This window comes from Ambystoma mexicanum, chromosome 9 (genome assembly GCF_040938575.1).
Source record: "Ambystoma mexicanum isolate Mex_15411 chromosome 9, UKY_AmexF1_1, whole genome shotgun sequence".
Taxonomy (NCBI): Eukaryota; Metazoa; Chordata; class Amphibia; order Caudata; family Ambystomatidae; genus Ambystoma; species Ambystoma mexicanum.
The window spans coordinates 196,929,235-196,942,286 of NC_090931.1; the positions used below are offsets into that span (position 1 = coordinate 196,929,235).

Consider the following 13,052-nt stretch of genomic DNA (forward strand, 5'->3'; position numbering starts at 1 on the left):
ATTTCACAGTAGTAGACTTGAAAAATGCATTTTTCTCAGTACCCCTGGCTGAAGAGAGTAGATACCTTACAGCATTCACACTGGGGGGTAAAAGATATGAACACTGCAGACTACCACAGGGATACTGTGAGAGCCCGAGCATATTCAACCGCATATTGCATGAAGACTTGGGAAACCTATCAGTTGAGAGTACGATTATTCAGTACGTAGACGATTTATTAGTGTGTGCACAAGATGAAGTAACATGTAGAAAGGATTCAACAACGCTCCTGACTCTACTGGCCAACAAGGGGTACAAGGTAGACAAGGAGAAGTTACAGTACTGCCTGACAGAGGTCTTATACTTAGGACAACTGATATCAAAAGATGGAAAAAGAATAATCCCCGACAGGGTAGAAGCGATAAGATCTGTAGGAGAACCCACAACAGTGAAAGACATGCAGAAATTCTTGGGAATGTGCAACTATTGCCGAGCATGGATATTAGACTATGCAGCATACACGAGGCCCCTACTACAAGCACTCAAGGAAGCACAACAGGAAAATAAAAAAATAGAATGGTCAGAAGAAATGAGCGCGTCATTCCAATCATTAAAAGAGTTAATTTCAAGCGCTCCAGTGCTAGCAAACCCTGATTATGGACGCGAATTTTACCTATTCTCACACTGCAAGGGAACACTCATGACAGCTGTACTGACACAAAAGACGTCCCTAGGACACAAGCCTTTGGCTTACTATAGTGGTACTTTGGATGCCGTGATGCAAGGCAATTTCACGTGCGAGCAATCACTCGCTGCAGCCGCGTTCCCGATTGAGAAAAGTGCCACAATAGTAATGGGTTGCCCTGTGACATTGTTTGTGGAACATTCATTATTTGCAATACTTGAGAGGTCAAAAAGCACACTGACAACACAGCGGGCAACAGCCTACGAGATTATATTGTCTAGCGCCAATATCCATGTGGTGAGATGCAAGACAGTGAACCCCGCCACATTCATTACAGAAGCGTGCACACAAGAGGACATGCAGGACCACGATTGCGCAACCTACACAGGAGAAAGAGGGGAGGACACAGTGGTGTGTGAGAACGCTCTGAGCGAGGGGGAAGTGTACTTCGTGGATGGGTCTGCATCGATTGATGTGGACACGGGAGAAAAGCATGTCGGTATGGCGGTGGTGAGATTAGAAGACGGTGAGTATGAAACATTAGTTCAATACCGCCTCCCATCACATTACTCCGCACAAGCAGCAGAACTGATTGCGCTCATAGAAGCACTACATGCAGTAAAGGGTTGCGCAGTGACAATATACACAGACTCAGCTTACATGACGACAGTACATGGAGGTCTAGCGTGATGGGGGCGGAGGGGATTTCGACGGGCAGACGGAACACCAGTACAGCATGCGGAATTGTTGAAAGAGTTAATTGAGGCCCTACAAAACCCTACTGCAGTAGAAATAGTTCCAAGCACATACATCCAACACAGACGTTGTGTCTTTGGGGAACGCGGCAGCGGACGCTGCCGCCAAGGAGGCTTCCTATTTTCAGGAATATGACGCAGGTGAGTACATGCTGCAGCATAAGACAAACGAAGAGCCCCCAGAAGGGTACAACATGATGGCCATATCACAAATACTAGAATTACAGGAAGGAGCTAGTGACGACGAAAAATTGATGTGGACAAAACGAGGGTGCAGCAAGTTGGGAACAGACTTGCTGTGGCGGCAAAATAACTCAGGAAAAGTGGGAATGCCAATCCAGTTACTAGAAATTGCGTTTCAACAACTACACTTCCCTGCACATAATACCAAACAGCACATTGCAGCAGAAATACAAGAAGAATGGTTTGTGCCCTGTCTCCAGGAGCACGTATCTCGATTAGCAATGGAATGCACAACATGTCAGATCTACAATTCAGGAATGACATTACGCACACTCCGGGGAACAATTCCTAAACCCATTGGCCCATTCAGAGAACTGCATATTGATTACGCAGACATGGGGGAAAGGTGTAATGGCGCACGGTACATGATCGTGGTTGTGTGCCCATTCTCAAGGTGGGTGGAAGCAGGACCATGTGCACGACCTGATGCCAAAAGCGCCGCCAAGTTCCTAGTGAGGGAAGTGTTCCCGCGCTGGGGAATCTGTGACGTGTTTCGCTCGGACAACGGCACTCATTTTGTGAATGAACTTTTCAAGGAAGTTACTACATTATTGGGAATAAAACATAAATTGTGTTCGATTTATCATCCTCAAAGTAATGGCGTAGTGGAAAAGATGAACGGACTGTTAAAGGGCAGGTTATCAAAACTATGCTTTTCATTGAAGAAGAATTGGATCTACTGTCTGCCCCTTGCGCTATTTGAACTGAGAAATCAGCCAAGTAAAGATCACCATTTGTCCCCGCACGAAATCGTGACTGGGAGACGAATGCACACAGCACACTCCCCACTGCGCGAACACTCAGATGCACACAGGAGCGCCGCGATATTGGGAGAAGAATTCACGGACTATTTGAAAAAATTAACAAGGGCAGCGCACGCAATATCAAAGCAGCTCTCCCCACCCTTCACTAGAGAGGAGGGAAACATAACAGGGTCTGTCACAGAGCCTGAGCAACAGCTACAGCTAATGCCGGGCGAACTAATTTATGTCAGGAGTTTTGTGCGTCGATGGAATGCACCACGGTTCCACGGCCCATACGAGGTAGTGTTCTGCACGCCCACAGCGTGTACTGGGTACACTTGACAGATGTGCGAAGAGCTTATAATAATGTGCAAGAGGAGGCAGATGAGGAGGCACAGACAACAGCAACCGATTCAACTGAACAGAATGTCTGAACATTAACTTGTGTTTGTGCGTCAGCAATGAACGTGAATGGGAAAGTGACTGATGAAGTATTGCTGCATTCTCTTTTTATATATTACTGAAAAAAAAAAGTAATTTTTTTGGACTTATATGTGATTAATGAAGTGATCAAATTATGACATGTTTACACCCTTGTCTGTGAATACCCTTCCCTACAACCCTACCCGCTCCCATTACCCGTCAATATATATTGGCACTAATGGTGCCAACAAAATGTTTACATGCATGCACTTAATGCACTTTTATATCTCAAACAGGAACTACCATGGCATCTAACAGGCAGCCTGCAACGGATAGAATTAGTAGAATGAGAGAATTATTAAATGAGAGATGCAGATATTCGTATGAGTGCGGATTATCTGTGTGCATTACAATGTTTTTTATGCTAATGTTTGGCCTGGTTACATATTGGTTTGTAGCGTTCATCTCTATCGAGATGAACGAGGGGGGAGGGATTAACAGCACTGGGATCAACAGCACCACTGGGACCAATGTAACTGCAAGTGTCAATATGAGGGAAGGTGATTTTCTGGTATGGGATGGAACTAAACTTGTATGGGGTTATCACACCACACCATCCAATGCTGTCATATCAGAAAAGAAAGGGCCACAGAGTGGAATGCAAAACAACACAGTGTCTCCACCAGTGATGTATAGGTATAATGCTCGCATTTTAAATGACCGAAACCTGTCTGCCATATCGTGGTTGTATGATAGCCCCACCAGTCAACCTGCCCCCGTCTTAAAAAACAACCTGCAAGATAAACTCAGGGACGAAAAGGAAAAGATGCTAGCAGCACACGAAATCTTATACGATGAATGGGCAAAGGGGGGCGGGAATGAGAAAGGGGGGTCTATTTTTTCCCTCACCCAGGAGGCTGGGAAGTACATAAGGAACAAGAACAACAGACGGAAAAGGGAAACCGGGAGGAGGAAGTATGATGAGTACTATGGGTTAGGATTAGATAAAATGGAAGACACACGACACCCCCACCAGACAAATAAGTGGTATGCAGATATGAGTGCCACCGCAAAACAAACAACAAATGAGAGCTGTTATGTCTGCTCCCTCATTCCTCATGCTTCAGGTACACCCAAAGTATTGCTACCCAAAGAGTTGCCAATTATAGATGCCCAATGTCTCCTTCATCTCACGTTATGCAGGATTAAAAACACCTTCCAGGCACATGAAGTTACTTTTAAAATGCTGCAGAACGAGAAAACTTGCTACCCAAAAACGGCAGTGGTGGTATGTCTGGAGGAACCATTTTTTGTAATACAAGGGACACTTTTTTCAGACAACAAGTGGAAGGATGAAGAAGTAATGTGTAAAGCTGAAGCACTGAGAGGTGTGGCACCAGAGAAACTGCAGTGGATAAAAGAAACATGCACACCAGTATGGAAGGAACACATTTCAAAACTAACTTGGGTAACCACCATTGAAAAACCCTTCAAACTACAGAGTGAAATAGACTATGAACTATGTTTCAAAGGAGAGGGGAAAATCACCATGGGAACAAACAAGAGCTGCAACAAGACCCTCACCATCCCAGATCTGAGAAAAGGGACAGCGGCCCTAATGGACACGTACTGGGTATGCGGCAATCAGGCATACCTGCACCTTCCCCCGACATGGAGTGGCAGCTGCTCAATGGCCACTCTACACTCAGCCCTAATGGTAATACCAGAAAGCCACATCGATGGAAGCAAAAGGACACAGGAGCGCATACAACAGAGTGCAGCCCAGCCGACTGCAGAGTCACAAATGTATGTCCTGTCCTCTGGAAACAAGGGAGAGGTGCTGACCCGTAACAGAAGGGCATCAAATTACATATCAAAGGCATCATCAGAACTGTTGGCTCAGATCCCAGACAGATATCGATTATTCAGCTCAGCAGAAACATTCTTCGCCTCACTCATCTCAAGTGTCCAAGCAAGGGCAAACGCAAAATGGCTCCAGATAACACGTTGGGAACTGATTTAGCTGGGCAATGACACTGAAGAAGGGTTCAACGTAATAAAAGTGGAACTAAGGGCTCTACGGCTGATGACAATGCAAAACAGGTATGTCCTGGACCTGTTGACGGCGATGGATGGAGGTGTTTGCCGAAAAATCGGAAGTGCCTGTTGCACTTTCGTACCTTCTGAAGATGCAGAAAACGGCTCCCTGTCCCATGTGATCGAAGCAGTGCACAACCTAGGAGAAAAAATGAAAATGGAAGGTGGAGCAGAAGACAGTACGTGGTTCGATAACATTTTCTCCTGGGTCCCCTCGTGGCTTGGAACAACTGTGAAATTTTTGATGCCAGCTGTGGTGTTCCTCCTTTTTGCTATTTGCCTGTGCCAGGTGGGTCTTCGATGTTGCGCTAATGCAGTACCTAATGGTGCAATGATGATGGTGACAATGGGCAACACTCATGGGACAAAACAAAACATGCAGGAAGTGCAGGTACAAACAGGAACAGATGACACACCAAGATATCAGCTAGTGCCTATCTATCACGACAAAGATATCATAGATAAAGCGTGGCACACCACCATTAGAGAGCCCCGTGTACTAGAATGGTACCAGGAGGTGTGGGTAGATTTGGCGGGAGATGGCGGATGTATATACCTGACTTGTACCCCAGATGAATATGCCAGAAGAGGGGAAAGCTTACGGGGGGTGTGCAGAGCATGGATGCCCATAAAAGGCACACCTGCATGGGACGAGGCAGTAATGGACGAAGAAGAATGTAGAAGGCTGGAGGACTTAAAGTATTTGTTACTTAAGTAACGAAAGGGGGGAAATGTAGGGGAGGAATGGTCCAAAAGACCCCCCTTGCCTACACCTCCACCCCAGGTGAGGGCCATGGCTCAGCGGGCATCCCCTCCTTACCACCGGGGCCCAGGTGGTGGATGGCTCACCTGCTGAAGACATTGCCCGCACGTATTGAATTTAGCTAGGCCTCAGAAACCATTTTGTCTACTAAAGATGGTGTGAGCTCAGCGCACTGTAGCGCGGCCCCTACCTTCGGAAAGTTTCAGTTCTCCCTGTCTCCGCAGCACCATGGCAGATCCGCTGCGAGCCCGTTCCCACGAACAAGACGGACATGATCTAGCGTAATACACTAACATTGTAACAAGTTCACCTTCCGCAGTGTATCACTGCTCCCAGAATGACCCGGTCAGCAAGGCCTGGGCGATGGGAAGATCTGTAGAATGGTCTTCTGATGAAAGCAGAAAGGTACCCAAATATGAATGTCAAAAACCACTTTTTCCTTTCCATACAACCACTTTTACTAAAGAAACCTGTAAAATTGTGTAATTGTCGTACATGACACCAGCCGTGAAGGACCCACACCCCTGCAGGGGTGTGCAAATGATAAAAGCATTCCGGGGGATTATTCTTTATATGTATCATTGAAAGCCGTACACCCCGCGGTCCCGTGCCATAACTGAACTAATGCTGCTAGAGTACACAAGAAAACGAATGTAACCATACAGAGGGCACATGTGAAGAGTGTGCGAGAATGCACTCGTCACGCGTGTATGTCTAAGCCCCTATGTACCACCACCGTCACGTACAGTGGCGGGTTACTTTCTATGTACTCCACCAACCCCGCTACTACCTCACTTACTGCAAATGTATATGCATATAACTAAATACTGTAGTTGTTAAAACATAGTGTACGAATAAGGTGCCCAGACTGAATATAATCGAGACAGATTCAGCAAAGTTGAAATGCATGTTTTAAAGTGATTTGATAAGTATTATAGAGCGTTCAAATGTTTGTGATGTTTTTACCTAAAGTCGGCAACACACGAGGGAGATACCTTTGTGAATATGTGCAAGGCCATTCCCCCTCCCACCCTGCAAAGACTGCCAAACATGAGAGCAGAGGCCCGCGCCGCTCCACCTCCCCCAACTAGACTGGAGCCGCTTCAAAGATGTGTAGCCCCCTCTGCAGCACCCACGGGCCGCCACCTGCATTATTTACAACACAGCAGTAAACCCCCTGCCTGAACCCACGCTTCCAAAGGCGCCCCCTCGTAAACCCCACAACCCACCAAATCATCTTAGACTTATGGCCCTGTGCAATCAGGACACCCAACACTGTGGCAACACACAGCGGCACATTTATAACCACATCTAACAAGACAGGGAGGCATGTACCGTCCGTCCCATGCCCTGAAGCTTAGCCCCTCAACCTATGGCCCCGGTCAACAGGACACTCGTAACCTTGCCCTGACGAATGACCATCAGACCCCTCACAAGGTGCATTCCTCCTGTGTTGCATTAACCTGTAGAATAACCTATTGGAAGATTTACCAAAGAAGATAATATTGCAATGACTGAATGACTGCGGTGTGCATGGCCTAGGGCAAATAAGTCAGGAAAAGACATTCATGTCTGACACTGGCCGCGATGGCACAACAACACCGCCCGGATGAACTCTGCCAACCTGCCAGGCCCAGCCCAACCCACGAGGCTGACCAGTGATGTTCTCCAGCCACGGCCAACCACATCGCAGCAGCACCTATAGTTAGTCGTCGCCACCCAATCCCATTGAACTTGTGCCCCCTATAGTGTGTAGGTTCTTATGACGTTTTTTGTAAATATATACGCCTGTCTTTGCTATTGTCAGACAGAGCGCTCTCGGAGTTTGCAGAGTTCTTTGCATGCCCTATTCTGATTGATAAACTCCCATTTAAGGTCACCCGCACTCTGTCTTGGCTTTATTCCCAACCTGGGAGAGTCCGTCATTGTCTCTCATTGCGGGGAGGATCGTGCTGGCTGGGGACGCTCGCCTTCAACCTGCACACAAATAAAGAAAATAAAGAGGTCCTGGCAATAGCAGGCAATTTGAAGTTTTAACCAAGTCCTAGCAGGAGAGTACACCAGACCTTTTTTTGTTGATGTGTCAGGAGACTCGCATCTGAAATGTGAGGAAAGCAAGCCAGAGGAGAAAGTAAAGAAACCTTGTGAATGTGTGAAACCTAAGGGAAGGGAAACAAGTCCCTTGGAAGGAAGAGATTATAAGATACAAAATCCTTACCATATATCTGAAAGTGGAGAAATGGCTGAGAGGAGGCAAAAATCCCTCTTAGCACTTATGAGACTGTTAACTGTGAAAGAACTAAAACTTGGGAAAAGGAAAACCCTTTCCAACGGTGCCGAAACATTTGGTTGTTTATTTCTTTGACACACTTTTGGAACCGAGTTTAACTTGTGAACTACAGCTGCAAGTGGCAGCTAGAGAACAAAGCCCTTTTGCACTATGATAGGTTTAGCACCAGAGGGTCAGTGCAGGGTTTTTGAGATAGGACGGAAGACTTTTTTACTTTGGACATCTTGACCGAGTCCGTAGTTCGTTTTGTTGATGCAGAGAACCCCTCCTAGAGTTAGGGAAAGACAGGCATTTCTCTAACCCATTTATTTTATTAAAGGTTTATAGCAATCAATACTATGCATCTGTGTCCAAGTCTTACTCACAATACCTCACATAGTATAGTGCACTAAGAGGCAATATTGCAGTAAAAGGTTAATGTACATGGCTGTGCAACTGGAAAAAGGTAAAAACCCATGCGTCTACCCCCTCTGTAGCTGGGGGTCTCATTGGGAACATTCTACAGTAACGTTTTACAAGAACCTTCTTGATAAAAAATATCCCTGGCTTGTAATAGATTGACCTCTAATAAGGGTAAGGATAGACTTCTGAAGTGTTATTCTTGTTGAAGTATATTAGCGTATTTAAGGCTTGTGAAAGTAGTCTTAACCTTTTCCCCCCACTTTAGCTACCTTACTGTGTATACAACTAAGACTAACTGTGCTGAATTCTAAAATTGTATGCAGGCCATTTTGGTTTTGCCAAACTGAACGTAGATAACGTTAAAAGTGGATTTTGCTTAGCAGCGACATGCTAACCTGTATGCTTTCCTAAATAGTATAGTTTTGTACTCACCTGTGTGGGTCTCTATTCCGTAACTTTGTTACTTTTATTTTACACCAAGTCCACCTCCCCCCAAGTCCGACTGCTCAGCTGCTCGACTTTTGAGGGCTTGGTCAAAGGCTTTGTGTGAAACTGATGGCACCTGTAAGCCTTTAAGTTACCTTTTCAGAACCCCCTCACCAGAATAGAGTCTGAAAAACCCTCTTACCACCATCATAGGAGCAAGACCAAAGAGGTAAGAGTCTAGACCCAGAGAAAGGTAAGGCCAGTCTCCTTAGGGGTACACCTCCTCCACCTTTGGTCGGAAGATCAAGAACACACATGTCAGGACCTGAAGAGTTTGTATTGGCTCCACTCGCATACAACAAGCAGATGCTTCTTATACAGACACGCACAGTGAAGGGCAGAGGTCAGCACAGCTTCACCAGTCATCCAACCTGCCCTCCTCAAACCATCATTAAAAAGCAAGCTTACCCAAAGAACCATAGCCGTAGCCTTCATATTGTGGACTTCCGCAAAAGTGGTCAGGGCTTCCCTTATGCTTCCCTAAATGGGAGGACAAACAAAAGTTAGCCAACACCAACAAAATAAAATACAAGTACAGCCTGCCTGTTTCATGGCCATGCTCATCCCACATTTAGCCTCAATACCCACTCACTGATTTTTCGGTATCCAGTGATAAACCAGAGTACAATTACAGAGAATGCTATAACAGAGAAAAAAAAAACAATGAACATTTTTTAAATTAGATATGGGTTGGGGTAAGGGGGTAAAACGGATGGGAATGGGGTTGGGATTGGTTTAAGCATAGAGAAACAGGGGGCTCGGGGGGAGGGGGGGGAATTTCTGATATTTCACGCTTATTGTTTTCATTGAAAGAACATCTCCGTTATGTATTCTCTGTAATTACATAGAACTGATTTTTCATTTTGAAAAATCGACTACGACTAGGTGCTTAGATACTTTACCTTGAGAAAGAATGACAATATTGTCTTCAGACCCCAACCCCCTCCTCCCCAAACCCTCTTTCCAAACTTCCCTATGCGAATCACCAAACTGTTTTGCACACTCCTTCAACAAGAGAGGGATATTGAATCGGGATCTATTCTTTGGGAAATGCATACATTGATACATTGTTGTCCAAGGAATGAAAAACAACTTGTTTACAGGTTTTGGGTTATAGCCATTTTTAACAAAATGATTACAAATTCAAATCCTCTGCCTCTGTAGAAAGCTCTGGCCAATTACACCTGGTTTTGGGATGTGCATGGTTACCAGGGGCTGCGGCAGATCTGAAACAAGTTCTGGCATGTTGGAGGCCAGAGCGGTCGCATGGAGCAGGAACCACAAGAGCGGTGTGCGGTCCTCTGTGCCACCAAACCAGAGCCAGCTCTCAAGCGAGATGCCCAAGTCACAGGCACCCAGAGACTTTGAAAAGGTGCATGAGCCAGATGTTGTGAGGGAAACAACCCATAACAGAAAGGGATGGGAGCCAGATGACAACTCAAAAAAAGCAGAAAGGAGCAACAGACAGGCCCCATCTCTGGGAGTCAACCTCATTTCCTCACTTGACCCACCTTAACCAGAAAGAAAAACTCTAGCAGCACAGGCATACCAATATGGAGGAGGCAAGTCCTGCATCCCAGGCCGGCAAGGAACAAAAGGCACAACACTATGGATGAAGGGGAACAAGGAACAAGTTACTTACCTGTAACTGTTGTTCACCAGCATGGGTCTGGCATGGATTCACATGCTCATGAATATTCCCCGTCGTCAGGCTGGGAATCCTCGGTAAAGAAAAAAAAAATCAGTTTCAGTTTAGTTTCTGATCTGTCTTTCTTAGTAGTAAGCAATCACTGGTCTCTGGGTCATACTGCCCCCAGCCAATGACTGCTCTCTCCCCAAACCCCTCCCCTGGCAGCCATCCTCAGATATGGTAGCACGTAAAGTGGCAGTAGGACCAAGTGAAGAGCCGCAGAGGGGTAGGAGGGAAGGTTTGCATGTGAATCCATGCCAGACCCATGCTGGAGAACAACAGTTACAGGTGAGTAACTTGTTCTTCCTCCAGCATGGGGTCTGGCATGGATTCACAGGCTCATGAATACAAGAATACATAGCAGTACACACATGCACAATCACGGGAGGTGGCAAAAGGCTCAACATTAAGCATTACATAAACTCAACATTAAGCAACTCTTACCTCCTCACCAGGCCCACCTTCAGGCGAACAGGTTGCGCAGCACTGCTTGGCCGACTCTGGACTCCTCCCTGGAATCCCAGTCGACGCAGTAAAATTTCGTGAAGGTGTGCGTAGACCTCCACGTAGCAGCTCTGCAGATGTCCAGCAGGGGCACACCAGACAAGAACACCGTAGTGGCAGCGATTGTGCTGGTCGAATGGGCTTTCGGACGGCCGGGCAACGGTCGGTTGGCCAACCGATGACAGTGCATAATGCAGCCGGAGAGCCATCTGGAAATGGAAGCCTTCAAGAGAGCCTTCCCTTGGTTCACAGGTCCAAAGTTCACAAACCGCTGTGATGTCTTCCGAAAGCTCTTCGTTCGGTCCACGTAGAACTTAAGCGCTCTAGCTACATCCAGCGAGTGCAAAGTCCTCTCGGCCAGCGACAAAGGCGACGGAAAGAAAACTGGCAACACCAAGGGCTCTTTAAGATGGAAGCCCGACGGCACCTTGGGCATGAAAGAGGGGTGCGTCCTCAGCAACACCCTCGTATCATGAAAAGTCAAGTATGGAGGCTTGCAGGATAGGGCCTGAATCTCTCCCACGCGTCATGCAGAGGTGATGGCCACAAGGAACGCGGTCTTCCACGACAGGAACTTCAACGGAGCCGAATGCAAAGGCTCGAATGGTGGCCCCATGAGCCTGGTCAGTACCATGTTGAGCCCCCACGCCGGGCTGGAGCCTTCACCGGCGGGAACGATCGGAACAGTCCCTTCATAAATTCCTTCACCAGTCGATGAGACCACAAGGACGGACGTCCTGCAGTTCCGGTGTATCGGGAGATGGCTGCCAGATGTATCTTGATGGAAGCGTGAGCTAGTCCAGCTTTGGCCAACGACAGTAGGTATGGTAGCACCTGAGGTGGCGTAATCCGCAGAGGGTTGATCTTCTGTGCACGGGACCAGACAGAGAACCTCTTCCACTTATGTCTGTAGCACTTGAGAGTTGAGGACGCCCTGGCCTTTGCAAGAACCTCTCTGCAGTCAGCCGGGATATCGTACCCTCCAAACTCTCGTGCTGCAGGAGCCAGGCCTGCAAGTTCAGTGACTCCAGTTCGTGATGAAGAATGGCACCTCTCTCTCTGGAGAGAACATCTGCATCCATCGACAGCTTGACTGGTGGGGACGCAGAGAGGTCCAGAAGGTCCGGGAACCAGATCTGTTTCGGCCACACCAGCGCAACGAGGATCATTCTGCACTGGGACCTCTTGAGCTGGCTGATGAGTCGAAGCAGCAGTGGCAACGGAGGAAACGCATACAGGAACAAGCCGTCCCAGGGAAATGAGAAAGCATCGCTCATGCTCCTCGGCTGGGGAAACCTGCTGGCGAACCTCTGGCACTTGGAGTTCGTCGCCGTCGTGAACAGGTCGATCTGGGGTTTGCCCCATCGGCGGAAGAGCCAATCCACTTGATCCTGGCGTAGTTCCCACTCGTGGCACGAGCGCAGATCCCTGCTGAGTGAGTCGGCGATGGTGTTTCTTATTCCTGCCAGATGGAAGGGAACCAGAAACATCCCCTGGGCGACGGCCCAGTGCCAGAGATCCTGGGCCTCCTTGGATAGGGCTGGGGATCTGGTGCCTCCCTGCTTCCGGATGTAGAACATCTTGGTGGTGTTGTCGGTGAAGATCCTCACGACCTTGCCCCTGAGGGATGGGAGGAACGACTTGAGCGCCCAGAACACGGCGCAGAGCTCCTAGATGTTGATGTAGAGAGACCTCTCCTCTGGGAGCCAAAGGCCTCTTGCGCAGAGATCTCCTGTGTGCGCACCCCATCCCTCCAGGGAGGCGTCCGTCGTCACCGTCTCTTGATGTGCCGGGGTCTGGAGGTCTGTGCCCGCCGTGAGGTTTGCACGGGTGCCCCACCAATGGATCGCCCGACGGAAAACCTCGTTGATCGGGATCTCGTCTTCGAAGCTGCCCGCCGCTTGCATCCAGCGGGCGTCGAGGAACTCCTGCAGAGGACGCATCCGTAGTCTGCACAGTCGCACTAGATAAATGCATGAGGACATCATTCC

At 47.8% G+C, this 13,052-nt stretch overlaps 1 protein-coding gene across 2 annotated transcripts in view; it reads right to left on the minus strand.

Annotated features, from left to right (window-relative positions):
• SIDT2 (SID1 transmembrane family member 2) overlaps positions 1–13,052 on the minus strand; it is a 546,488-nt gene that overhangs the window by 249,159 nt on the left and 284,277 nt on the right. For both annotated transcript variants that reach the window (XM_069614482.1, XM_069614483.1), the window contains exon 11: positions 9,276–9,347. In XM_069614482.1, the coding sequence (XP_069470583.1) occupies positions 9,276–9,347 (72 nt within the window). The remainder of the gene's footprint in view (positions 1–9,275; positions 9,348–13,052) is intronic.